The sequence below is a fragment of the Eschrichtius robustus genome, chromosome 17 (assembly GCF_028021215.1).
Source record: "Eschrichtius robustus isolate mEscRob2 chromosome 17, mEscRob2.pri, whole genome shotgun sequence".
NCBI lineage: Eukaryota > Metazoa > Chordata > Mammalia > Artiodactyla > Eschrichtiidae > Eschrichtius > Eschrichtius robustus.
The window spans coordinates 75,941,815-75,969,687 of record NC_090840.1 but is presented as its reverse complement, the minus strand read 5'-3'; the positions used below and the strand labels follow the sequence as shown (position 1 = coordinate 75,969,687).

At 48.9% G+C, this 27,873-nt stretch overlaps 1 protein-coding gene across 2 annotated transcripts in view; it reads left to right on the top strand.

Annotated features, from left to right (window-relative positions):
* Window positions 1-7,527, top strand: part of ASAP1 (ArfGAP with SH3 domain, ankyrin repeat and PH domain 1) — a 350,516-nt gene extending 342,989 nt beyond the window's left edge. For both annotated transcript variants that reach the window (XM_068525312.1, XM_068525311.1), the window contains 3 exons: window positions 2,095-2,549; window positions 4,329-4,451; window positions 6,529-7,527. In XM_068525312.1, coding sequence (XP_068381413.1) covers window positions 2,095-2,549; window positions 4,329-4,451; window positions 6,529-6,603 — 653 coding nt within the window. In that variant the 3' untranslated portion in view covers window positions 6,604-7,527. The remainder of the gene's footprint in view (window positions 1-2,094; window positions 2,550-4,328; window positions 4,452-6,528) is intronic.
* The last annotated feature ends 20,346 nt before the right edge of the window (window positions 7,528-27,873 follow it).

The following is a 27,873-nucleotide window of genomic DNA, read 5'->3' as shown; positions in this document are numbered from 1 at the left end:
TCTCTTTCTTATTTATTTGTATTATAAAAGTAATATATATTCATCCCAGAAGATTTTAAAAATACAGATAAGCATAAAGAAGAAAATACAAACCACCTGAAGTCTCACCACCAGAATAAACAGTTTGATCTATCCTTTCAGTCTTTTTCCTATGCTTTTTTTTACGTCGCTATGTAAGCTGATTTTTATCACATAATAAATCAAGAACCCTTTCCATGACATAAATTACACTCTTACTGGCTGCATAGTACTCCATTGTCTGATACCAGGACATATTAAGCAGTCTGTCCTATTCCACATTCACCCGGTTCACAGTTTTTTCACTATAAACAGTGCCATGCTGAACACCTCAACACAGGCATGTCAGTGCCTGTCTTTGATCCCTTTTTAGGGATCCCCCAGCTTCTCCCCCATCACTGCCTCAGGGAACCCCCCAGCTTCTGCCCCAGCACTGCCTCAGACTGTTGTTTACCACAGTATCTGACTTCCAAGAGAGGAATCTGATGGGCCTGCTGTCAGTTTCTGAGCCGAGCCACATCGGCTGAAGCTCATGGGCCAGCCTGGGAGCAGGGTGTCCTTGAACTTGATTTCCTTAGGAAGGGACATGGCTGGGCAGGCTGCAGGCAGAAACAGCTGCAGTACAGCTTGTGACAGTTTACAATACTGGGGTTTGTCTTTCTTTTTTAAAAAATAAAATTTTAAGAATATCTTTCTGAATTTTATATTTCTAGAATAAAATTTGGCTAGTTTGGCTCACTCAGTGTGGCTTAGTCAGCTGTGTCCTCATTGAGCACATACTATGTGCTTGGTGAATCCTGGCCTCAAGGAACCTTGTCTAGCAGTAATGGTGATATTCTGATATACCTAGAGCCTGCCAGGTGCTGTTGGCAAATTCTTTACGTATGTCAACTCATGTTTTAGAGATGAGGAAGGTGAGGCACAGAGAGGTCGTATAATTTGCTCACGGTCACACAGCTAGTAAGTAAGTGGTGAAGCCTGATTTGGAGACGTGTCCTTAGTGTCCTAAGTTCTACTGGATAGAGCTGTGCAAAGGTTTCAACAGACTACAGAATTTCCAAGCCACGGAGTACCATGCAGCCATTAAAGAGAAGGAAGAGGAACTGACTTGGAAATTCTCCCAAACATATTAAATGGGGAAAAAACAAAGTTGCAAACAGTGTATGTATTGTAATGCCATTTATGGGTTTTAAAAAGTAATTCATACACCCATGTATGTGCACCACTCAAATGGAACAGAGGTTACCTCAGGGGTGGTGCGTGGGTGTGGTGAGGGAGGAACCTTTTCCCTCTTACATAGTGCATGAATCATATGAAATGTGGGGAATTAATAATATTGTACATTATGATACTGCTGTAGAACGGAATAGACTGCAACATTAAGAATATATGATCACTGGGCTTCCCTGGTGGTCCAGTGGATAAGACTCTGCGCTTCCAATGCAGCGGACCCGGGTTCCACCCTGATCAGGGAACCAGATCCCACACGTCGCAAGTAAGAGTCCACATGCCACGACTAAAGATCCCGCATGCTGCACCTAAGACCCGGTGCAGCCAAATACATAAATAAATAAATATTTTAGCTATATATATGCTACTAATAAAGAATTTTTATTAACGCAGGAAATACTCTTGCTAAAACAGTATATAGATAAAAGCAGATAAATGTCTTATCTATGAAGAATACATAGAAAAATCCACAAGGAAATTACATCAAAGTATTTTAAATGGCTACCTTTAGGCAGGAGGCTTATGGAAAACTTTTCCTTTAGCTCTATACTTTTCAGTTTTCTGTAATCTGTATTATGTTTATAGTGGTGGGGTTTTTTTATTATTATTATTCTGGATTAGTTTGGATGTCCTGTTCATAAACTGAAGCATAAAATCACCCATTGTAAGGTGGATACCTCCCAGGCTTCCGACTTTCACCTTCTTCAAAGCAGGCCACCCGTGCACCTGCATCCAGAGCACTCCCTCGGGGTTGGTTCTCCTCCATGTGACCGTGACAGAGGAAGGCAGTGCTGATCCCCTCACGTCCCCGTCCAGTGACCCCCCTCTCTGTGTTGTTTCCCACAGTGGCACTAAGGAAAACAGAGACCAGCCATCATCTCTCCCTCGACAAAGCCAACATCCCGCCCGAACTCTTCCAGAAGTCATCACAGTTAGCAGAGTTACCGCAGAAGCCGCCACCCGGAGACCTGCCCCCGAAGCCCACGGAACTGGCTCCCAAACCCCCAATCGGAGACTTGCCGCCTAAGCCGGGAGACCTGCCGCCCAAGCCGCAGCTCGCAGACTTGCCTCCCAAGCCGCAGGTGAAGGACCTGCCGCCCAAGCCGCAGCTGGGAGACCTGCTGGCGAAACCCCAGGCGGCAGACGCCTCTCCCAAGGCCCAACCGCCCCCAGAGCTCGTCCCCAAGTCACACCCGGCCGATCTCTCCCCAAATATCCCGAAGCAGGCGTCCGAGGACTCCAACGACCTCACGCCCACCCTGCCGGAGACGCCCGTGCCGCTGCCCAGGAAGATCAACACGGTGGGTGGGCGCCCGTCTCACCCGGCCGGCCCAGCTCGGGCATCCTGGGGGCGTGGAGCCTGGGGGTCGGGACCGGGCTGTGGACCCCGCAGACAGACCTCAGGACCTGCGTTCCCTGTGACCACGGGGGCTTGGCCACTTAATTACGTGCCCTGAGCCTAGGTTTCCTTATATGCAGATCAGAGCTAGGACAGTGCCCGAGTTCATGGGTGATGAAACGCAGTGACAGATGAGCAGCGCCCAGTAACACTCAGCAAGTGGTCGCTCTTGCCTCGGATCCTTGAGGAGGAGACCTTTCCTTTCCCAAGGTCACAGGAAAGCGGTCTCCCTCTCGGGGTCCCGAGCACCTCGCTCCTCTGCTTCTCACGGCATCTTCCTGGAGGAATTGGGCGCAAAGCCCCGAAAGACTTGCACCAACACAGAATTTGGTTTGAAGTCTCCCATTCCATCATTGTGCTGAAATGCTTTCTGCTCTATGATATAGCCATTTTACTTTAATGTAAACATGCTTTTCACCCCCGCTGCCCACCCCAAAATGTTTTTTTGGAAAAACGGAGCTCTGGGAAGATGCACGTGTGCTGTCTGTCCTGCCCGTGGCCGCACCCTCACAGGGTCACGAGCACCCGGGTTAAGGAGCACAGTTAGTGGGGGACTAAAAGCCTCTACTCACATCTTACTATAAAAAACCAACGTTGCAATAAAAGTGTGTCCCTTCGGTACTAAAGGAAAAGTGAGACGAGTAAAATCCATCCTCCCCTGGGTGGGAGACCATACACACGTTCATCAGTGGGTGCTTGCTCTTCTCCAGGGCACCACGCACGGCCTTGACGTGCACATAATTCCAGTTTGTGCTGCTGCACGCTTTACTGTTCATCTCATGTGGCCCTCCCTGTCATAAGTGGCCACACACAGCTTGCTCACGGAGTCAGAGCTGAGAAGACTTAAGATCTCTACTGGCCACAGCTCCGCCGGCCTCTCAGACCCCACCAGCTCCAGCACAGCCTGGGGAGAGGGCTGCAGAAGCCAGCGGGTCGTCAGGGTGACTGACCGAGGGAGAAACCAGCAGACAGAGCGGAAAAGCGCTTGACCCAAAACTTTTAGAGACACAGCTTGCTTTTTTTCTTCCTAGTTATTTAATAAGCTGGGCACCAGAAACATCCTTTAGAAGGTCATTTCCCTATTTCCATCTTCCTGTTTGCAAAGAACTGGAAATCCAACAAATAAAAGCCCGAGTCAAAATGGGTCAGAAGCTAAAACGTTTTGGGGAACTGCCTGGCGTCCTCCCCGCCCCAGGCTGCCCTGCCCTGCCCTGTTTAACCAGCGTGTGCTGACTCAGTGCTTTGCGCGAGGGGCTGAGAAATGTGTTTATGCCGCACGTTCCGTGTGCAGAAGCTGCACGTCCTGCTTTACAGCATGTTTCCCCAAACCATTTTTAAACTCTGCTGTCATCTCTGCAAGCCGCCGTGGGGTGGGGAAGGGCAGAGCGCTTTGCAGTTTTGGGTGAAGCTGGATTTTGGTCCCTGCCCATGATGTTTGCTGTCCGATGGAAGTCATCGGTGCTGCCTGCTCGCTCACACTGGGCTCTGCCCTGCTGCTCGGGGCAGAGGGGCTGTCGTGTCTGGAGGGCACCCAAGCCTCGGGGCGACTGCCCACAAGCCTCCCCCCTTTCACCGAGGAGAAACTGAGGCTTAGGGAGGTTAACTCACTCGCCCAAGGTCAGTGTGTCTTTCTTTCCCTTCAGTCTGTCCTGTGAGCTAAAACCCTGTTTCTTTCTTGAAGGGGAAAAGTAAGGTGAGGCGAGTGAAGACCATCTATGACTGCCAGGCAGACAATGACGACGAGCTGACCTTCCTGGAGGGCGAGGTGATCGTGGTCACCGGGGAGGAGGACCAGGAGTGGTGGGTACGTACCAGTCGTGAGGACAAGAGTGCCACGGGGCCTGCCAGGCCCGCCTCTTAACCGGCGGCCAGAGCTTTGAAACCGGGTCAGGAGAATTCACCTTCGCACGTGCTTTAGCCTTATCACACCACAACCTGTAAGCTCTAGATGTTTTCTGGTTTTCCAGCCAAGCTCTGCTCAGGCCCTGCCCTTCACCACCGTGCGTCCTCCTTCCCGAGTTCCATCCTTCATCCCGCCTGCCGTTCTCTTTCTGTCAAGTGGGGCATGATCCCTGCTTCACGTGACTTTAGAAGATTAAATGAGAATATCTAGGACAACTCCTTTTCCGTGAAAACCTGCTGCCCAGGTGTCAGGAAGGAAAGGCATCCCTGTCCTCCCGCCGTGGCCCTTGAAAGTGCCCCGGTTCTCGGTGGCTGCAGGGGCGGCTGACATGTCCACAGCTGTCTAGGTTGCGGCTGGAGGGAGCCTCCAGTGGGCCCTGCCAGGCAGAGGTGTAGCGGGCAGAAGCCTCCTATGCTTTTCCTAGTCGATCATTTCCCGACCCCAGCGTGGAAATTCTTGTTCCTTGGCAGCCTGAGCCCCTCCTGCCCAGAGGGTCCCGGTTCTGTCTGCCGAGAAAGGGACCTGTGGTTCACAGCTGAGCCAGCAGAGCCTGCTGATGCCCAGGAACTTGTGCACGTCCACACACACACATACACACACACACACGTGCACACACGTGCACTTTTGGCTTCCCCTCCTTTGGGCCCAGACAGTGACTTCAGATTCTTGGCCACAGCCGTGGGGATTTTGCTCGGACTGCAATAGTGGTTCAGCCAGGGGCAGTTTTGCCCTCCAGGCACATATGGCCACATCTGGAAACATTTTGATTATCAGGACCTGGGCAGGGTGGGTTCTTCCTGCTTCTGGGGCGTAGAAGCCAGGGCTTCTGCTAAGCATGCTACAGTGTTTGGAAAAGCTCCCACCCCAGAGAGCCATCTGGCCCCAATGTCGGGAGAACCGAGGCTGAGGAGCCCTAGACTCTCTCGCTCTCTCTCTCTGACATGGGAGTCTGGCAGCTTAGACTCTTGAGAAGGAGATGGGCCCTAAAGGCCCAAGGTGACTCACTCTGAGGCCCTGGATAAAGCGTGTCCTTTCAGTAAGCCTCAGTTTCCTCCTCTGGAAAGTGGGGCATGAGTCTAAGAACTCATGTGCACGACACCAGTTAAGACCCCGTGAGATGGGTCGGCCAGGCCTTACTCCACTCTCCAGAAGGGAAGCTGGTGCACAGTGGCCCCGGTGACCGACCAAGGCCACAGTCCCGGTAAACGAAGGCAGCAGCCCTGGGCTGACACACAGCTCCTGCTCCAGCCACCCTCTGTGCGGCAGGCACTTCATGCAGGGAAATGAGAGCGGGCGGCCTGGCTACCCCACCCATCTCTCCCCGTAATTGTCATGTGAAGCCAGCGTGCGTGTCGGTATTCTTTCTCCTCATAGGATTCTCTTTAGTGCAGTTAATGCGGGTGTAACTGAAGTTATTAGAAACTTTTGTCAGGTAACCATGGCTTACAGGTTTAGGCAGCAGACGACAAAACGGCCATAAAACTTGCCCTTGTCCATCTCAAACTTTCACAGTGTCCTTCCCCCGCACAGCAGTCAGAAAGCAGGTTCTCAGTACACAGAGGCCGTCCCATGTACATAATCGTTAGTGTAATCTCTCAACAAGCTGAGAAATAGGGGCTTTTTAGCCCCACTTTACAGACAGGAGGCTTAGCACAGTTTGCCTGAGGTCGCCCAACAGGAAAGGTGGCCAGACAGCCTGGTTGAGCGCGTGGCTGAAGCTGCAGCCTGGGCGAGACCGTAGCAGGTCTCCCCCCTTCTCTGGGCCGCCGTCCCTTTGTGTATAAAGTGAGGGGTCACGGGACTGTACCTCCCGGGGCTGTCTGCGGGTGCAGTGACCCACGTGAACGTGGTCCTCCCCCGTGTGGTGCTTTCGTGTTGTGTCTCACCGTGGCCTGCATCCCGCCCGGGTCCGGGCCAACTCCGGGGGCTCTGACCCACCGGCCACCTCCAGCCTGACACCTCTCCTTTCTCCCTGCAGATCGGGCACATCGAAGGGCAGCCCGAGAGGAAGGGGGTCTTTCCGGTGTCCTTTGTCCACATCCTGTCTGACTAGCAAAAAGCAGAACCTTCAGACTGTCTGCACCTGCCATGCAAGACTGCTGCGTCCACGTGGCCCTGTGCTCACCGTGTATATAGCTGCTGTCACTGAGCGGGAGGCTCCCGGAGGGGCCGCCGCGGGAGGGGAACATAGCGTGTGTTGTAAATACCCTGTGGTCTCTGCCTTCGCCAGTATTAGGGTAGCCTTGGGACCCGGTGCGCCTTACTGGTTTGCCAAAGCCGTCCTTGACATCTAGCACTTACATCTCTCTCTATGCTGTTTTCCAAGCCAACAAACAAAAACAGGAATATAGGAACTGCTGGCTTTGCAAATAGAAGTGGTCTCCAGCAACCGTTGAAGGGCATAGAGTTGCCTCTCTGTTCCTGACAATACAGTATTCTCCATTGTGTTACTGAAAATGCACCATTAGCAAAGAGGTGGGTTCTGTTTTCCAGGTGAAACTTTCGGCTCCATGACAGACCAGCCTGTAGTTATCTGTGTACACAGTTTACAGCTACAAAAACCGACTTTGGTATTTATTACAGAAAAGTGCTCAGTTAAATGTAAGTGTTATTCCTTCAGCAAAATACTCACTGACCCATAACCTTGGGTGGCATTTTGCAGTGCCCAAAGCCTCGTGCAAGTTTAAACAAGTGGGTTTACACTGTCTTAAGAGGATGAGTACCCGCCCCTGAGATATTACCTCATTATGCAAAAATAACATATCCTTCATGACTATTTTCACAGAAGTTTAAGACATCTGATGAAGTTCAACTTTCAGGAACCAAGGACTGCCAGAAAATATTAGCCTCTACATTATGCATGCATTTAGAAGCTTACCTGAAATCTGCCTTTTATAAAGGAATAGTATGGATAAGTTGAACTGTACATTTTTTAAACTTGATTGCCATTAAAGGAGAGATTATAAGGTTGCAACAATTTTTGTTTCCAGTCATTTGGCTTTCTCAAGAGTATGCATTTACATATCACTTTATGAATTAGCATCCTTCAAATGTGTTAACGCCCCCAACGTGTCCATTTTAAAGTCTTTTCTGAGTTTTGTTCTTGATAAATTTAAACTTTCAAAAGATTATTCAAGAAGATGACGAATTCAGAAGTCAGTTCTGCACATCATTTATCCCCCCTGCAGAATCCAGGTGCTGAAACCATCCTTCTCGTTTTCCATTTTCTTTACTAAGCCCCAGTCATAGATAAGTTTTCCAATCTCCAGCTCCGTTCAGTAGACACGTTACCTTCGAGTCAGTTCATGACCACGTTCTTGAACGCTGCTGTGAATTGCACTGTGAAACACGCTCTTTCTGCCGGGACTCTCTGCCCCTCTCGGTTTTCTTCTCATCCCAGCTGTGTTCATCAGACCGTTAAGAATATCGTGAGTTTTTCAGTCTTTTACGTCAGTCTGAATTTTGGGAAAGGATACAGTCATTTCACTCCACAGTCAGTGGGGCTGCTCTCTGATTCCGAGGCTCGTGTGTCGTTCTGGCGTTAAGTTCGCTTAAACTGCTGTGTTGGCAACAGCACAGAAAACTAATATTTTTAAGCAGATAATCTTGGCGATGAGTAAGAAATGTTCATTTCACAGAAGCACAACTCCCAACCAAACCCTTAGGGGAAGCCTTCTTTAATAGAGTCTAGAGTCAGTGCTCAGTGAATATTAATTTAGTTCTGCTTAAGTGATTACTGTGAAAACTTTGAATAGCCACCTAATCAATAAACCTTGCATGACAAACCTGCAACACATCAGCTGTTATTGGAAAGTGATTTTAAGCAATTGCTTCCTCAGCGTCATGGCACACGTGAACCCCACACAGAACGAGACACCGGGAGCCGGCCGACGTGCTGGTGTACATGGCTGACTGTTCACAGCCTCAGTGTTTAAGCCACATGGGTGTCAGGCCAGGAAGTCACTGTCTGAAGTTCTTTAGTGTCCCAGTTCATTCATTTATACTTCTTAAGTTGTATTGAAGCACCATTCATTTTTGTGGCCTACAGTATTTTCAACTGATCTCAAAATAAACTGGCTTTTTAAAAAAACACAAAAGGTAGATGTCTAAAATTACATGGAGTCAATGTCTATTTTTTTCCCCTTTTGGAGTGACTTTTACACAAATGCCTTTTTTTTTTTTTTTTTTTTTAACACTTCGGGTTTTGTTTTGTTTCTTTTCTTCGGGTTTTGTTTTTGTTTTCCATCAGGAATTTGAGTTCTCTCTAACCCAGCTTACTGTGGGACATAGGAAAACTAGGTATAAGTACCTTTGGCGACCTTGGTTGAGTTTGAATCTGGTATTGTTCTTAAACTCAGTGAGCCACTATCTGCAATTTTGTACATGATATAGAGTATTTTGAAGGTATGGAACCTATGGAAAAAATAGCTAATTAGTTCTTTCTCCCCCCCTCAGAGGGGAAAGTTATGTTCTGCAAATAGTGTGTGTCTTATTTTACTGTTGAACAGCAATTGCTATTTATTTTTTTATTGCCTAGAACTTGCAACATGTTGTATAGGAATCCCATAGCGCCACGAGTTAAATTCCGAATTCCGATCTGGGTGTTATGCTCAAACATCAGTACACTCGTCATTTCACATGTGTTTAATGTGACAGTTTTCAAGTACTGTATGTGTTAATTTCTACTTTTTTTAATATTTAAAATTGCTTTTAAATAAACATATTCTCAGTTGATCCCAAACATCTGACATCAGGCCATTTTGTGAGTTGTCCACTACTCTTCTGATTGGAGGAAATCAAAACTTCACTCGGCTGTGCTTTTGGGGGGGTGGTGGAGGTAACACAAGTCATTCAGCTTCTACATTAAAGCTCACTTTGGTTAAGTAATGTGCTTCCCTCTCCTCGGCTTACGCACCATGGACCTCAATGTTTTGGTTTTCCCTCCCTCCCGCCCTGCCCAATTCCCACTCCCACCTCCAGGCACCCAGCCTGCAGTCATGAAGATTACATGTTGATGCACTAAAAGCTCTTGGATGGTACCCAGCACAGACCAAGCGCTGTGCATGCACTTCTGTCATGTTGCTGTCACCGCTGGTGCCACTGCACTGTAGCAGACCCAGGTCCAGGCACCGGGCCAGCGTTATCTCAGCTCACCCTCCCAGCATCACAGAGCTTGACGGGAGGCTCGGGAAGATCCATTACCGCGCAGCGGCCATGGGGGTCCGGGTGAGTGATTCTGGCTCCAAGGCCATCCTCAGAATTTTCACCACGTGGGAGATGGTCAGCATCATGACATTCTAGCCAGGGAAACGCAGCCGTGGAAAGCTGACCGAGACCACGGCGTTGAAGATTCCGAAGTGTTGGTCTCAGCATTTCTTTTGTCTCCTTTCGTGAAAGTTGGTAGATCTTAACACCTGTTCACACACCTCGGCAAGATAAACCCTACAGACCAACCTGTGGGGAAAACGGGGTTCGGCACGGAAGCCAGTGACTTTCCATCGGGATGTGTCTGGGAGAGGGGACCACAATTACCTGGGTGTTTCAAGCCATAATTACCTGGATGGCAGCCAGCTTTCCATCTAACTACAGAATGCTTCAATGGTTGTATGTATTGTTTTAAACCTGGAGCAGCCCCTGTTTGAGCTCAACACACTGGCCCCCCGTTGAAAGCATCCCCTCCAGAATGCTGTGAACCCCCCGTGGCCCGTCTCCCAGGAACGCTAGGAACAGGAGGGCACCCTGATCTCTCTCCCTAGGGTCCTTCAAGCCCTGGACGGTAGATGGGCCGCTGTTCCCTGTACACGGAGTCGGTCCTCTAGGGGGCAGAAACCCTCCTTCGGTCCATCTTCAGATGAGGAGATGCACTCGTAGGGCTGAAGTGGCTTGCCCAAGGTCACAGTGAGTCACAGCAGCAGGTGGAGCCCAAGGCTTTGTGGCCTCGGCACCAGCCTCCCTGACCTCTCCCTCCCCAGCCCTGCTTTTTGCTCCTCTCCCCTGACCCTGTGCCCTCCGCCATATTTTTTAAGTCTTCCTCCCCCCAGAATGTGGTGTATGTGCGGCAGGGGTGAGGTGGGAGTGTCGATAATTATTGGGCAATTCAACCAACTCTCCTTTGCCCCCCATGTGTTCTCATCCATCCCAAATGGAAATCTTTCATTTCCCCGAATCTGCAGTATGTGGGTAATTTGAAGCCGGTGGGCTTCCTGGAGGAAGGGGGTCCGCGCCCATCCTGGGGGTCTGCATGACTGAGCAGGTGAAGGCAAAGAGCTTGGGCAAAGGCTGGTGGGACAGCGTGTGGCGTACCTCCAGCAGCCGGAGCAGGGACCAGTGGTGAAGGCACAGGCAGGGACCCCTCCCCAGCAGTCGTGCACCCCTTCTTCCCGGGGGGCCCCTCCCGCACGGTAACTGCTAACCTGCATCGCGGCCACGGCACCAGGCCCAGTGCCTTATCGGCACGACCGCGCTCGTCCCAGCCACACTATGAAGCGGAACGTGTATCTTACCCGTTTTACAGTTTAGGAGACTGATGCTTAGGCGAAGATGAACCTTGCCAAAAGTCAAGTCGCTTGTGAGGGGCGGGGGCGGACTTGAACCCAGAGGTCAGGGCCCGTGTGGCTCCCAGCCGTGACCTTGGGTTGCCTCTGCTGCTACTGACTGGGTCCGAGCCGGCCCACTCCAGCCTTGCAGGGCAGGTCAGCCCCAGGGAAGTATAAACCAAGAAGTGCAACGAAGTTTGCAGTCCAGAGAAGTGACGGCCTTTGCAGAAGGGGCCCCGGGTGAGTAGTTCTTGGACAGCTGCTCTGCAGAGGTCGGGCTGGCATCCGGTGTCCCGGTACGTGCAGCCTGTGACTGAGAAGAAAGCGGTGGTTGAGTGTGCGTGTCTATCTGTCAGCACCGCAGCCCCGTGTGCAGGCACTGAAACGCTTAAGCTCCTGAAAACAGGAATTAGAGCTCAGATAAACACAGCTGTTTTGCAAAAATCTTACCACACAGCAAACCCTAGTCAGAGGCTCAGAAGGCCAAAACGTTGACCTTCTTCAAAACCACCAGGGGAGAAGCCCTGTTCGGCTTCACACATCTTCGGACAGGACTTAAACTTTTACTTTGTAGGGTCCAAGCAGATCTGAGGACGAGAGATGGCACACGTGTCATCTGCATGCTGGCCTGAGAATCCAGCAGGGCCAGGTTTTGAGAATTGGGCCAGCGTCACCTGGGGTCCTCGGCATTAAAATCAGATTCCTGGGCCCTGAACCTGGAGTCTCAGGAGGGGCCCAGGAATCTGCATTTAACCAGTATCCCCAGGTTGTCCCCATGTACCGCCAGCGGGCACGGGTCCCTCTCAGTATCCCAACAAGAACTGTAAACCTCACCTTCCCCAGATACCAGTGAGAAATCACACAGATCTCCTCAGTGTTTGACATGCAGTTGGTGACCTCCAAGTATTCCTTGTGCGAGTGAGCACGTGAAACCTCCTGGCAAAATAAGTAAGAGCACGCCCGCTGTTGAAAATGGGGGTCGTGTTCGGTGGCGGGAACGTCGTCTCCAACCAAGGGTCAGAGGGAGCCTCTGGTCCACTGCATATTGCTGACTCTCACCCAGTAAACAGGAGGCCTGACAATGGGCCTCTTTCTATGGTGTATTAAGCTGCAGAACAAAGACGCACAAGAATACGTTTGTCTGAATGCTCAAGCTTAGTTCCTGCTCAGCTGGAACCACTTAGAAAACCCAGACACCAGGACTCCCCTGGCCTGCTCCACCTCCGGAGAGCAGTCGACTGCTTCCCTATCTGGGTCCCCTTTTACGGCTCTGCCACCGTAAGAAAGCTCTAGCTCTAGCGCTGATGAGCCGCGAGTGCACCCAGGCTGTCCCGCTTTCCCTTCCAGACCAGTGCCGGTGGCCGGGGTCCACTCTCCCGCCTAAAGCTGAAGCTGAGTCTGGTCTGTGCCCAAGGACGGGGTGCGGGTGGTGAGCAGTTCACACGGCAAGGGGAAGGGAAGGGAGTCTGGGTAGGCAGAGAATAGGAGCAGAGTCAAAGTGAAATTGGCTGAATGTCTACGACAGCTGGACATATGCATATGCCCCGTGACCCAAGGCTCCTGGGTAGAAATTGTGCATGTGCTGGGCAAAAAAACATGCTAGAGTGTCCATAGCAGGACTGTTGATAACTGTACAAACCTGTAAACTACCCAAATGTCCATCCCAGTAGAATGGTTATATAAATAGGGGCATCTTCACACAGTGTGTACAGCAATGAGAATGAACCAACCACACACAATAGGGATGAATGTCACAAATGATGTTGATTGAGGCAAGAAGCCACATTCAGGAGAATTCACCTTTGATTCTACATAATGTACAAAAATAGATCATATATGTGGTTACAGGTCACAATCATGGTTACCCCAAGGGGAACTTGGAAGGGAGGCTGGGGGAGGGACTTTGGGATACAGATGCTACTCTTTCTTCTTCTGGGTGCTGGTTACACAGGTTTGGTTCAGTTTGCGAAAATCCCTTGAGCTGTTTGCTTCTGATATGTGCACTTTTCTGCGTGTGTGTTATCCTCAGTGCAATGCTGATAAATGTGTAACCAGCTCTCAAAAATATATATATATATTTTTAAGGCCCTTATTTGTAGCATTTGCCAATTCCCATAGTGTAAATATTTCACCATGGCTGATTCCAAGCTACCAATATGATGTCGCTGAATGCCAAGTCGGGAAAAGAGGTATACAATCCGTTACAATCTGTTCTTGCAAGTGGGACTGAGCCAGCTCCAGCAGACCACTGGTTATACTTTAACAAAAGTGATTTAAGAAGGAAAGTCTGCTAGAACGCAGAGGTGAAATTAGGGCTAATGAGAATAAGCCCCTTCTGACCAGCTACCTGCTTGGCCCCATGTGACCAACAGCCATCACCTACCCCCCACCTCCCTATACTCTTTCTAAAAACATGTTATAACAGCCTTGTTGCAATATAATCCATATACCATACAATTCACTCATCAAGTATACATTTCAGTGGTTTATTATAAATGGAATCCTAGATGGTCCTCTGTGACTGGCTTCTTCTACTCAGCATAATGTTTTCAAGGTTTATCCATGTTGCAGCATGTATCAGTATTTCTTTCTTTTTTTTTTTTTTTTAAAGATTTATTTATTGTATTGATTGATTGATTGATTGATTGATTGCTATGTTGGGTCTTCGTGTCTGTGCTGGGGCTTTCTCCAGTTGCGGCGAGCGGGGGCCGCCCTTCATCGCGGTGCGCGGGCCTCTCGGTATCGCGGCCTCTCTTGTTGCGGAGCACAGGCTCCAGACGCGCAGGCTCAGTAGTTGTGGCTGACGGGCCCGGTTGCTCCGCGGCACGTGGGATCTTCCCAGACCAGGGCTCGAACCCGTGTCCCCTGCATTGGCAGGCGGATTCTCTACCACTGCGCCACCAGGGAAGCCCAGTATTTCTTTTTATTGCCAAGTAATGTTCCACTGTACTGATATCCTTCATTTTGTTTATCCACTGCTGAGCAATTGGGTTGTTCCCACTATTTTGGCTATTATGAATAATGCTGCTATGAACGTTCGTGTGTAAGTTTTTGCGGGGACGGACGTTTTCGTTTCTCTTGTACGTATACCTAGAAGTTGAACTGCTGGGTCAGAGGGTAATAACTCTGTAACCACCTGAGGAACGGCCAGACTGTTTTCCGAAGTAGCTGCACCATTGTGCATTCCCACCAGCAGTGTACGAGGGCTCCACTTTCTCCACATCCTTGACAACACTTGTTACGATCTGTCTTTTTTATTACGGCCAGCCAAGTGGGCATGGAGTGGTATCTCGCTGTGGTTTTGATTTGCGTTTCCTTGATGCCGTGACGTTGAGCATATTTTCGTTTGCTCACTGGCCATGTGTACATCTTCTTTGGGGAAATGGCCGTTTAGAACCTTTGCCTGTTTTAAGATTGGATCACGTGTCTTTTTGTTATTGAGTTGTAGGAATTCTTGATACATTCTAGATAAAGTCTCTTATCAGATGTGTGATTTGCAAAAATTTTCTCTCATTCTGTGTGTTATCTTTCCCTTCTACTCCTTCGAACCTGGATATTGTCCTCAAGAAGATGGAACGTGCAGGAATCACAAACTCCAAAGCCTTCAAAAGCCAGGCAAATCACCTAAATATGTGAGATGGCCTTGGGTTTTTCTCCAGTAATACCATTGTTCAGGCTAAACTAAGCATCTCTGGGGCCTCTGGAAGCATAGATGTGGGCAGTGGATTCCCTGGCCCTGGGTTTGATGCTGCACGCCCCCCGCCCCATAGCTCAGTGAATGTGGGCAAGTTAGCTGGCCCCTCTGAACCCTAAATTTTCTTTTTTTAAAAAATAAATTTATTTATTTATTTACTTTTGGCTGCGTCGGATCTTCGTTGCTGCGTGCGGGCTTTCTCTAGCTGCGGCAAGCAGGGGCTACTCTTCCCTGCGGCGCGTGGGCCTCTCATTGCAGTGGCTTCTCTCGTTGCGGAGCACGGGCTCTAGGCACGTGGGCTTCAGTAGTTGTGGCTCGCGGGCTCTAGAGCGGAGGCTCAGTAGTTGTGGCGCACGGGCTTAGTTGCTCCGCGGCATGTGGGATCTTCCCGGACCCGGGCTCGAACCCGTGTCCCCTGCATTGGCAGGTGGATTCTTAACCACTGTGCCAGCAGGGAAGTCCCCTAAATTTTCTTGTCCATGAAATGTGGGTACTACCGCTGCCTTCACAAATGGAGATGGACAGAGAACAACTTGGAACATTTTGGAGTAGGCCCTCCTGTATAATGGTTAACTCTGTGCACATTTTACTTTGATAAATTTTTTTACTATAATGTAAGACCTACATCTGGTCTGGCGTCTGTTAGGGCTCTGTCGGGGTAATCCCCTCCCCCACCCTGCTGTTTCTGCCAAGGAGCCCAGCCCGGCTCCCTCCACCCTCCATCCCCTGAGCCTTCCTGATTGCTCAAAGCTGCTTTTAGACGCCTGAACCTGCTACCTCTTAGTGCAGTGGGTAGGGTGAAAGGGCTAAATATCACTACTTTTGCTTTTATTATTTTAAAATCAGAGACCAACAAATGTTTCTCAGCTTCCGGGGCCAGTAAGAACTTTACCAATAATTGAAACCAAAAGAAAGTGTGCTTTTGCTCTCCTTTCAAGAGGAAGTAGCCTTCTGACCCTACAGGGCTTTCTCAGTCTCCCCCCACGATAGCCACCACCCCAGCCCCTGCAGCAGAGCGCAGCTGGGCGTTTGTGCCCCTGGAGCCGGGGACCTGGCTGCTCCCGCGAGGTCGGCCTGCAGAGGGGCTGAGGGCAAGGAGCAGGGTCTCAGATCCCCGGGGGAGCAGATCTGGTGGTTCCGAAGAAGCCGGACTTCCTTTAACAGACAGGTGTACTCAGGGGTCACAGACACACCACCCACGGTTGAGCTGCGAGTTTCAAAACAGAAATGAAACTCTAGAAGTGCCTCATCTCTGGCCCTCTGGCTCTTTAACGGTAAAGTCACTCCCTTCCATGAGTCAGGCTGGGAAGTGCTGATCTCATGGTAACGCATCACCTCTGCTTAGAGAACCCTCCCTGCCAGGCAGGATTCTTGCAGCTCCGACACACCCAGCTCCCCGCGCCCTGCGGCCGGGATGCCCATGGGGTCAGGAGGTCCTCGGGGAGCCAAGCCCAGAGCAGGAACCCGCTGCTCCCCTTCCTGCTGCCAACCCGCCCGTTATGCTCCATCTGATCTCTGCGTCCGTCTGTCTTTCCCTCTACTGAAGCTGTGGGTCTCAAACTTGAGTGTTAAAAATGCAAACCCCGCACCCTAAGCTCCCTGATTCTGAGTCAGCGGGTCAGGCGGAGCAGGTGGGACCCAGGGTTTTGTACGTGTAGCAGATACGCCTGGGCGCTCTGATGTGGGTGGTCACAGACGGTCCTTTGAAAAATAACATTCACATGGTTCAACATTTTTTTTTTTTTAAACCAAAGCAACGTGTGGATCTTAAAGCCAAAAGAAGCGCTTTGTTGGGTGCTGGCCTGGCCTCTCCGGCTTCATCCTGTCTCACCGTCCTCAGCCCCTTCCAACCCTGGCCAGGGCCCTGCTCCGTCACAAGCACCCGTGGTCTCCTCCAGCCTATTCTAGGGCTCAGGCCACTGACCAGACATAAAGCTCCTAATAGGTACCGTCTCTGCCTGCCTCTCACGCTCCCTGCAGCCGAGAGCCCATTGGGGGTCCTCAAACAACAACTTTAAGTAAGGGGGCCACTAAAACCCCGACCCCAATCCACCAAAGTTATCCTGAGAGAAGAAAGATGTCAGAATTACAGAAAGTGGTGTCTTTCCTCTGGCCTGGGAGAGGGTATTCAAACACAGCTAGTCTCTCTGCTCTTGAAATGGAGTCCAGTTGGACTATCACAAGTAAAACCCTGCTTGTGGGGCTTCCCTGGTGGCGCAGTGGTTAAGAATCCGCCTGCCAATGCAGGGGACACGGGTTCGAGCCCTGGTCCGGGAAGATCCCACCTGCTGCCGAGCAACTAAGCCCGTGCGCCACAACTACTGAGCCTGCGCTCTAGAGCCCACGAGCCACAACTACTGAGCCCGCGTGCCACAACTACTGAAGCCCACACACCTAGAGCCCGTGCTCTGCAACAAGAGAAGCCACTGCAATGAGAAGCCCGCGCACCGCAACGGAGTAGCCCCCGCTCGCTGCAACTAAAGAAAGCCTGCACGCAGCAACGAAGACCCAACGCAGGCAAAAAAAAAAAAACCCTGCTTGTGCCTGCATCCAATTAGGAGGGGAGAAGGAGTGCAGAGGGGCAGCTCTGCGGGGCAACAGGGGCAGGAGAAGAACTGGAGCCCGCCCAATGGGGTCACCACCCCCAGGGCTGCTGAATTGAGGAGGGGGAGCCTGGGTTCTGTCCTTGCCTGGCTCCAGCCAACAGGAAAAGCTCGGGCAAGCCTTTTCCCCTCTACGCTTTAGTTTCATCACCCGGAAGATAGGGATTGCATAGGTTGGCCTATGGTTATGCCATCACATCTCCTTTTTCTGATTTTGACCCTCTCACCACCCTTTAGAATGAATTGTGATATCGGACCAACTCAGACAATCCAGGAGAGTCTCCCCGTCGCAAAATCCTTAACTTAATCACACCCGCAAAGTCTCTTTTGCCATGGAAGGTAATATAGTCACAAGCCCCAGGGGTAAGGACGTGGACGGGGCAACGGGGGCAGGCTGCTTTATTCTATCTATCACAAAGAGCTCAAACAAGTCTCCCAAAGTCACAGCGCTGGAGAGTAGAGAGTCTGGGTTAGGTGACGCCCAGGTGGCTTTTGCTTCCTCAAACCTCTGCGACCCCATGCTGTTGATCCGTGAGCTCCACTTGTTCTCAACAGAGCGGCAGAAGCAGCAACAGGGCCCATCTTCCTAGACTGACACTCCATCCTCCTCCGAGAGCCCCCTGTCTTTCAGCAAGCATCTCCCGTGCACCTACTATGTGCCAGACCCCAGGGACACAGGATAATCAACACCAAACGCGCCTGTGTGGACACTCAGCGTCAAGTCAGCAAAACATATGTCCTCGGTACTTCAATAAAGCAGCTTTCAAGATGGGGGCAGTCTAAATTATAACAATCCTTTTGGCAATACATAAGAGGCCCCAAAAAATATTAATACACTGGCCAAAATTCCAACTCTTGAGAATTCTTCCTAAGAAAAATAAAAGACTTATACTATGCGGTTATTTAAAAAATTCACATGGCTGGTTAATTATGGTACATCCACCCAATAAAATAATATGTAGCCACAAAAAACAGAGCTACAGAACATGCAAACATACTTAATATATGGTGTTTCAGGGTACAATCTAACAACCACCAACAGGGGACTGATTTACAAAGGTAAAGTGCTTCCTGACAATGGAATGCTAACGGCTGTCAAAAAGAAGAAATTGGAAATTCTCCACGTGTCAAAAGAGAAAGATCTCCATTACATGCATGGTTTATATGTGGAAAAATTCCGGAAGGATTTGAGTTCCATAGTTCTGAGGTCAGAACTATACTTGGCAGTTTCTTATATTGTGATATATGTTTTTTATCTATTATTATATATAGTAAGCTGGGGGTGACAGATCGTAGCATAACCTCTTTGGAAAGTGGGTAGTAATATTTAATAAATCCGAAGTTATGCATATCTACCTACTACTCAGCTACTCCACCCCAGGTGCAAAGAGATTCTTTCCTACATGTGCACAAGGGGGCGTGGAAAAGAAGATCCGTGCAAAAGCACTGTTTAAAAGAGCAAAATATTGGAATAATGCAGATGTCATCCCCAGAAAAACGAACAAAGCAACCGTGTTAAGTTTATCCAGCGGAATACTACCCGATGTTGATTCATTCTTGGAATGAATTAGCCAAAGTTTTCAGGTATGTACTAGGTACAGTTCTTATACCTAAAAAATGATCCCGGCTCTCATGGGGCTCCCACTCAACTGGGGAAAAGTAGGGAAGAGAAAGTGGGAGAGACACAAAGACTCCACAGTTTTCACATGGTAGTAACGAGTGCTGTGAATCACGGAATGAGTAGACATGGGCTACATGTAGCAACATGAATAAACAGTGTGGAGTAGAAAAGAAAGTTGCCAGGAGTGTTCATACGAAATGAAACCATCTATATGAAGTTAAAAAAAAAATCTACAAAATTCTACGTGTTGCTTACGGATATATGGGGATGATTAACCCCAAACTCAGGGTAGTGGCTGTCTCAGGGAGGGGGCAGCGGGGGAGCCACAGGCATGGATGCTGGCATAGGGCTTCCGCTCCCCCATCGCCCCCTCCCAAAGAACAGGAAAGAAGCAAAGAAGGAAGGGGGAAGATCTGATGCAAACATGGCAAAATATCAAGACACGACAGAGTACGCGGAGCAGGTGGACCTGGAAGGAAGATTGTGACGTGCAGGGTTGGGAGCTGGGGGCGAGGAAAGGGCTTTCCCGGAGAGAAGAGCCTTGGGCATAGACAGGTGCTCTTTCTATCACGGAGCTGAAACTCTTTCATAACTTTAAAGAGATGAAAAACCAAGTTGCTTTTCTTTCCTGGGCCTGAGCTGTAGTCAGGACGGCGTCCTCCCTGCCCTTGTCCACACCATGCTCAGCCTCATCTTGGGTCTGTTTATTCATTTTTGCCTCTTGTGGTCCCTCCCGCTCTGGCCTTTTCAGCCAGCAGTTGGTGAGAAAGTACACAGGATTCTCCCATAAAGCACGGCTGTCCAACCTCGCGTGCAAGTGCCAGCAGCCCCGGGGCTGGGGAAGGTGTTCTGTGTTCTGAGATCTTCCAGGAAATCCTTACAGAGCACCTGCTGGGTGCTGGGCCCTGCTCTGTGCTCAGGATACCACAGGGAAAAGGATAGACAAGATCCCCATTTTCCTGAAGCTTCCATTCAGTGGGAGGAAACAGAAAATAAATAAGTGGAATAAATAATACCTGATAATAAGTGTCCTGGAGAATATGAAACAAGATAATCTGATAGTGACGAGTGTCGCTTGGTCATCCCAGGGTAATTTAGAACCTTCTCTTTTTCCCACAACAAGGTTTAAAATGAACTTTTGTCAATCCAAAAAAAAAAAAGGTTTTAGGTTTACGATTCTATTTCACTGAAAGAAGAGGGAATTCAGGTTAAAACAGTGTCATTTTCCCAACTGTTAATTTTGGAAAGAATCATTTTACTCTTTCTTGTCCTTCCGAAATACCTTCAGTGTGCCAAGAATGTGACTTTTAGGAGCTGTGTTTCTCTGATGATAATATCTGTTCTTTCCCTGTTCTTGCCACAAACAGTTAGCAACAACCATTGCAGGAAAAAAAAAACAACAGTTCTTCCTGGTACCAATCAGGTGGCGTATCCAAAGATTCACTTCTTTAAACTGTAAAACAAAAATATCAAGGGAGACTATGATGATTATATCTGTACTCTTTTAATTTTTAATTAATTTTTTAAATTGACATATAGTTGATTTACAACGTTGTGCTAGTTTCAGGTGTGCAGCAAAGTGATTCAGTCAGTTATACACACACACACACACACACACATATATGTTCTTTTTCAGGTTCTTTTCCATTATAGGTTATTACAAGATATTGAATATAATTCCCTGTGCTATACAGTAGGTCCTTGTTGTTTATCTGTTTTATATACATTAGTGTGTAACTGTTAATCCCAAACTCTTAATTTATCCCTCTCCCCTTTTTCCCCTTCGGTAGCCATAAGTTTGTTTTCTAAGTCTGTGAGACTATTTCTGTTTTGTAAACAAGTTCATTTGTACCATGTTTTAGATTCCACATATGTGATATCATATGGTATTTGTCTTTCTCTGTATGACTTCACTTAGTATGATAATCTCTAGGTCCATCCATGTTGCTGCAAATGGCATTATTTCATTCTTTTTTTATGGCTGCGTAATATTCCACTGTATATACATACCACATCTTCTTTATCCATTCATCCGTTGATGGACATTTAGGTTGTTTCCATGTCTTGCTATTATAAATTCACTCTTTTAAAGGCTTTTTTTTTTTTCCTTTTAAGGATAAACGGCACAGGAAAAATCATTTGTTCTTCTTTCCAGAAAAGTTTCATGAACACCATTCTGTGAAGACCACTGTGGTTGGAGTTGGGGTGCAGATGATGGAAGGTCAGAGTCTCCTGACTATCAGGTCCTTAGGCAGCCCTAGCACGAGGCAGAAACGCATTGCCATAGGATTTCAGGGCAGAACAGAGTATACTTCCAGCAGGGACAATCAGGGCACACTCAGTGGAGCTGGTGACGGTGGGGCTGGGCTTTGAAGGATAAAAAGGATTCCCAAGTGAGGCACAGAGGCTGGAGGCACAACCCTCTTTATCTTTTCTCAGGAATCACTGTCCTTACTGCCTATTGTCCTGTGTCTGAAACAGTATTTTTTCCTTTTTTTTTCAGTTAAGGATGGAGAATAATTCCAGTCCTTGTTACCCTACCTCAGCTAGAAGTCCTCCCAACCTGTTTTTATGGGTAAAACCTCTTCCTATGGGTGATCCCTATGATTCATATTAATGGGGTTACCCAGTGACTCGGTTCCTAGGTATCCAAGGGTGCATTTGAATTCTAGAGTGGGTTCTTGTAATGGAGCTGAGCACGGGCATGGGGTCCGGAGACCAGGTTCAAGTCCAGCTTCTGGTATAAATAGATGGCATTGGGCACATCACTTTGACTCTCAGGCTGCCATTTCCTTTTCTGTCAGATGACAGTAGCAGTACCTGCTCGCCTTGAGGGACAGGATTTGAGGGTTAAGAGAGTGGGTGTAAAATCCCTCTGAAAACTCAAAAGCCCCATGTATTGCAAGGTCTGTTTATTAGCCAATTTTACAGCCACTCTTCTATCATCCAACAAAGCCGGTGCTCAAGGAACCGTTTGATGGTGGCTTAATCAACTTATAAACGGGCACGAAAAGCAATGACAATATATTGAAAAGATGTGTGTCAAAGACAAATGTAAATGGAACGAATGTATGTGGCATTCACCTTTCGAGGATTATCTGTGCCGTTTGCCACCTCCCCGTCTTCATTTGTATATGTAACCACAACTATTGCTACAGATCATCTTTCTCAGAACGCTTCAGGGGCTTTTCCTTTTCATGAATGTGATTCTTACCAGCACTCTTCTCCCTCCAAATAGCGATAATGAAAAAGCAACAACCACTAACATCCTCAGTCAGCTCCTCGTGTGCCCTGTGCAGCACTAAGCCCCTGAGCTGTGTTAATCTCATTGAATCCTCACCGTGGCCCTGTGGGCTTCACTGTGATCATCCCCATTTTCCTGATGAGTAACCTGTGGCTTAGAGAATTTCAGGAGCGAGTGCCAGATCCTGTCTCTAAAACCTTTCACTATTCAAGCAAATCAAGTCAGATTCTCAATAGCCAGAATGCATCCAACTAGAGCCCTCAATGAACTGTGTGCGTGTGCACACGTGTGCATTCCTTCCAGCCCAGTCAACTTCAAGAAGAAAGAGATAAATAACTATATAAGCTTATTTTGAGAATTCCTGCCTTTTTCTTTAAGTACAGCTTGAGGGGTCATGCCAGAGTCAGTTGATACCAGGAGACTGTAACATTCGTTTCATTCAGTCATTCAGTCATTTTCATTCATTCATTCATATTCGTTCATTCAGCTCACTTATTTAGCCCTGACAGTTCCAGGCACTCTACCACGTACACAGAAACATAAAAAATAATGACTTGAAGGCGTATTGAATTGTGGTTAAGAGAATGGATGCAGGCATCCGTTGGCTTCCTGTGTGGCCTTGGGAGAGTCATTTAGATTCCTGGGCCTCAGATTCTTCATCTGAAAAATGGAGATGACAATAGTGCCTACCGCTAAGTGAGATCACGTACGTCAAGCACTTAGTTGGGTGCATGGCATGTAGTAAACACTCCGTGAGTATTTCCTGTGGACACCCAGCTGAGGCACAGCCAGTGGACTGGAGCCCCTGGGCTCCCAGCAGCACACCGCTAACGATCGTGATGGGGGTTTCTGTCTGGAGCAGCTCCAGGTGCCCAGCTCTCCTGCCCCCAGGGCCTGCCTCTGTGGCCGGCCCCGGGCTGGGTGCCCACGTCGGTAGGCGTGTTGCAGGCGCCCCCTCTGCCCCCACGCTGGGTCTGGGCATCTTGCTCAGCTTCACCAGCCTTTGGCCTCCACTACCCTGGCCTTCACAGTTGATGTGCCCACTTCAGAGCTGGCAGCTGCCGGTGACCCTGCCCAGGTCCTCGGAAGCTGCCTGCCACATTGAGCTTTGGGTGAAAGAAAGGGCAAGGCTTATTCTAGACCCCTGTGTTCCTCAAACTTGAGTGTGCCTGAGAACCACTTGGCAACGGCCATGAAAATGCAGGTTCCTGGGCCCACCCAGACCTGCTGAGCAAGACTATGTGGGAGGGGGCAAAGCCTGGGAATCTGTATTTTTAACAAGTACCCCCCAAGGGATCCTGATGCAGGTGGCTCTGGGACCATGCTTTTGGAAAACTTAGTTTTCTCATCTGCAAAATGGGAACACTAATAAAACTCCAAATTATAAGCATTAAGTACAATTATTTTCATAACCAAAAACTGTTAAAGAACACGGGATTGGGAGTCTGGAGAGCTGGGGTGAGACCTAACTATGTCTCTAACTCGCTGTGTGACCTTCCGCAAGTCACTCAACGTTTCTGTGACTCAGTTTCCTTGTGTGCAAAGGGAAGGGAACAGTACTGCCTTATCTTCATCACAGGGCTGTTAAGGGACATCCCAGGAGACCATGGCTATGGAAATTCTTTGAAATGTAAGAAGTGCTGAGCTTCTAAAACCCAGGCCCATGGAAAATGAAACTAGAGCAGGAAAGCATGCGGGCTGGCCCAGAGGCAGCCAGGGCCTCAGGGAGAGCTGAAGGGGGGGACCCAGGGGACATCCCTGGGGAGGTGGGGAATGTCCTGTGCATGGGTGAAAAGAGGCCAGCACGAGGGAGGCAGCTCTGCAGGTGAGGCAGTGAGAGTAGGCAGACCAGTGTAGACACACTGAGGCTACAGCCCTTAATGGGATGAAAAGAGAGCCTTTATCCCCATGGAGCCATCGCAAAAAGCGTCACTGGAACTCAAACAGAAAACCCAAGTTACAGAGGAATATGTACTAGGAGACCGTTTATGTAAGTTTGAAAACGTGTAAACAATATTTCATGCATATTTTATAGGTGCATACATATGTTTACGTAGTAAAAGTGTAGATATATTTAACAAGCATGTGTATGTCACTCTTAACGTGCCAAACTCTATCCTAGGTGTTTTGTAAACAATAGTTCATTTAACCCTCCAAACAACATGCAGAGGTGATACTATTCATATTTACAGTTTGCAGATGAGGACCCTTTGGCCCCAGAGAGGGTGATTAATGGGTCAAAGTCACACAGCTAAAAGATGGCAGAACCAATATTCCCCACCCAGTTGTTCTGGCTCCAGAATCCTCATTCATAATATGGTTCTGGCTCCTGGTGAGAAAGGTAAAGACTAAAGTTGGGACAAAAGTTACCCCTGGAGCAGGAAGGAGAGAAGAGGAACAGGGGAGGGAATAGAGGGAGCTCCAATTCTCTCTGTTATGTTTTTTGGGTTTTTTTCAGAGAATCTGAGCAAATATGAATGTATTTGTTTCCCAGGGCTGACATAACAAAGTACCATAGACTGGGTGGCTTAAACAACAGAAATTTATTTTCTCACAGTTCTAGAGGCTGGAAGTCCAAGGTCAAGGTGTTGGCAGGGTTGGTTCCATCTGAGGTCTCTCTCCTTGGCTTGTAGATGGCTCCCTTCCCTCTGTACATGTCTATGTCCTAATCTTCACTTCTTATAAGGACGCCAGTCATTGTGGATTAGGGCCCACCCTAATGGCCTCATTTTAACTGTAGGACCTCTTTAAAGGCCCTATTGCCTCATACAGTCACATTCTGAGGTCCTGGGGGTTAGGACTTCAACACAGGAATTTAGGGGGGGCCACAGCCCATAACAATGGCCAGATGATAAGATGTGACAGAGCTAATGGTGGGTACATGGTAGTTTGTTATGTTAATCTCTACACCGCTTTGTATGCATGAAATATTTCTTAATAAAATAAAGTCAGTGTGTTTGATAACAGCACCGTGTTCACAGTAATGATGAAAACACAGTGGCTGGGAAGGCACAGGAATCCAAGAGGAATAAAATAGCCACCTGTAGCCTGTCTGCCATCTGGATCAGGCTCCTCAGCCCTGGCTGCACATTAAAAGCACCTGAAGAACATTCTGAAGTCTGAGCACACCCAAGATCAATTAAATTGGAATCTTGGGCTGGGCTCAGGTACTGGAGGGAAAACAGGTCCCCCAGGTGATTCTGATATGCACCAGGGCCGAGAACCACTGCTCTAAGTCCGTGGCTCTCAAATATGAGCTAATCTGGAATCACCTGGAGGGCTTGTTAAACCCCCAGGATGCTGGACCCCACCCCCAGGTTTCTGAGGGGGTAGCTGGGATGGGGTGGAGACTTTTTTCCCTATCAGTTCCCAGGTGATGCTGGTACTATTCTCCAAGGGCCCTGCTTTGCGAACACTGCTCTGAGAGGTTGCCCACTGCAGACAGACACCTGTTTTTTGATGAGCACAGGGTGTTGTAAAGATTGGAACGTGAATGTCTAAGGATGGAGGATGTGCTCCCCTTCACTACAGTCCCCACCATTCCCTATTGCTCAGGTGGGCAGGTGTCAGTGGCTGGACCTGTCAGGTAAGGTATCAGTATCTCTCCCCCATTCGCCCATCCATTCTTTTTTTTTTTTTTTTAAGAATTTCACTTTATTTATTTATTTATTTTTGTGTGGGGGGTGGGGCTGTGCTGGGTCTTTGTTTCTGTGCGAGGGCTCTCTCTAGTTGCGGCAAGCGGGGGCCACTCTTCATCGCGGTGCGCGGGCCTCTCACTATCGCGGCCTCTCGTTGCGGAGCACAGGCTCCAGACGCTCAAGCTCAGTAGCTGTGGCTCACGGGCCTAGTTGCTCCGCGGCATGTGGGATCTTCCCAGACCAGGGCTCGAACCCGTGTCCCCTGCATTGGCAGGCAGATTCTCAACCACTGCGCCACCGGGGAAGCCCCCCGCCCATCCATTCTTTATTCAGCGCACCTTTATTTAGCAGTCGTAATGTTTCGGGTACCATTCTAAGGGCTGGGACCTCAGTGCTGAACAAGACATGGTGTCTGGCCTGGAGGAAATGGCACTGAAGGGGAAACAGTGGTTTGCTCTCTCACAAGCTCTTTCCCTTCTGTCCTGTGTGGGTTTCAGGCCAGCAGCGGCCTCCCAGTTTATTGTTTAAACCAGTGTGGGATGAACAACCTCACGCAGAAGTGAATAAAGAAGTGAATTCAACATTGCGCATACAGTGTGATTGCAACTGATTTAAAATGCGTTTTAAAAAGACTGAGAGATAATACATCAAAATGTTAAGAAAGAATGGCTGACCCTGGACAGGACATTATGGATGAGTTTTGCTTGCTCTCTTATACTTTTCTCTCTCGAGTTTTCTATAGTGAACATGTATTACTTCTTTTTTTTAATGTTTAAATTTTATTTATTTTTGGCTGCGTTGGGTCTTCGTTGCTGCGCACAGGCTTTCTCTAGTTGCGGTGAGCGGGGGCTACTCTTTGTTGTGGTGCGCTGGCTTCTCATTGCGGCGGTGGTTTCTCTTGTTGTGGAGCACAGGCTCTAGGTGCACGGGCTTCAGTAGTTGTGGCACACGGGCTTAGTTGCTCCGCGGGATGTGGGATCTTCCAGGACGAGGGATCGAACCCGTGTCCCCTGCATTGGCAGGCGGATTCTTAATCACTGTGCCACCAGGGAAGTCCCATGTATTCCTTTCATAATTTAAAAAATAACTCATATAAACACCCTCTTGCCCCGGGTGTGTATGCACGTGTGTGTGCACGCTCACACCTATGCTTGTGGACCAGGGTAGAGAGACGTTTTATGCTCCGAGAAATGACTCATTTAGAAAGTGGTTTTATTTCAGTGTGATCGTAGGGGAGACATTTCTGTCCCTTCTCACATAGGGCCATTTGATTTCCCATGGAACATGTCACTGATACAAGATCGCACCTCCACGTAACTGAGTTTTTCTGCACAGTGAAAGTTGACCCATTTACACAGCAGTTCCCCGGTAAGTAACTGTTTAACAGCACTGGCTCTAAAATCACTCCCAGCTTTTCTCCAGGATTTAGGCTCTTCGGAGAGTGTGAAGGGCTAGTTTCCCCTCCCACCACCATCGCTACATGATCCCAGGGAGGTGGCAGTGTTTTCACTTTGCTCTCTTGCATTTAGTGGTGATTGTCACTTTGCAAGGGACCAGTGACAAGCCATGAGTGTCCATCGATTCCCGGGAGGGGCGGAGAGCGAGCGGAGCCGGCTGCGCCTGCGTCAATCACATCACCGCCGCCTGCCACGCGCTGTGCTCGGGCCCGTGTGAAATCTGTCTTGCAGGTGTGCTTTGGTTTGTGCAGTTCCAAGGCTCTAAAGTCTAGGCAGTGCTTTCTAAAGTTCCCCCCAAGAACTTCTCTGGTTCCTTTTCTGCATGGCCCCGTGCTCCGGAAGACGCTGTGTATCATATAGTAAGAACCACAGCAACGGGCATATACTAAGTATCTTCCAGGTGGAATTCTACCTGTGCTCCACACTTGGCCCCTGCAATGACCCCATGGCGTCGGTGTCATCGTCACCCCATTTTACGTGACAGGGAAACACGAGAGGCTGAATACTTTCCCCGAGGTCCTGAGGCTGAT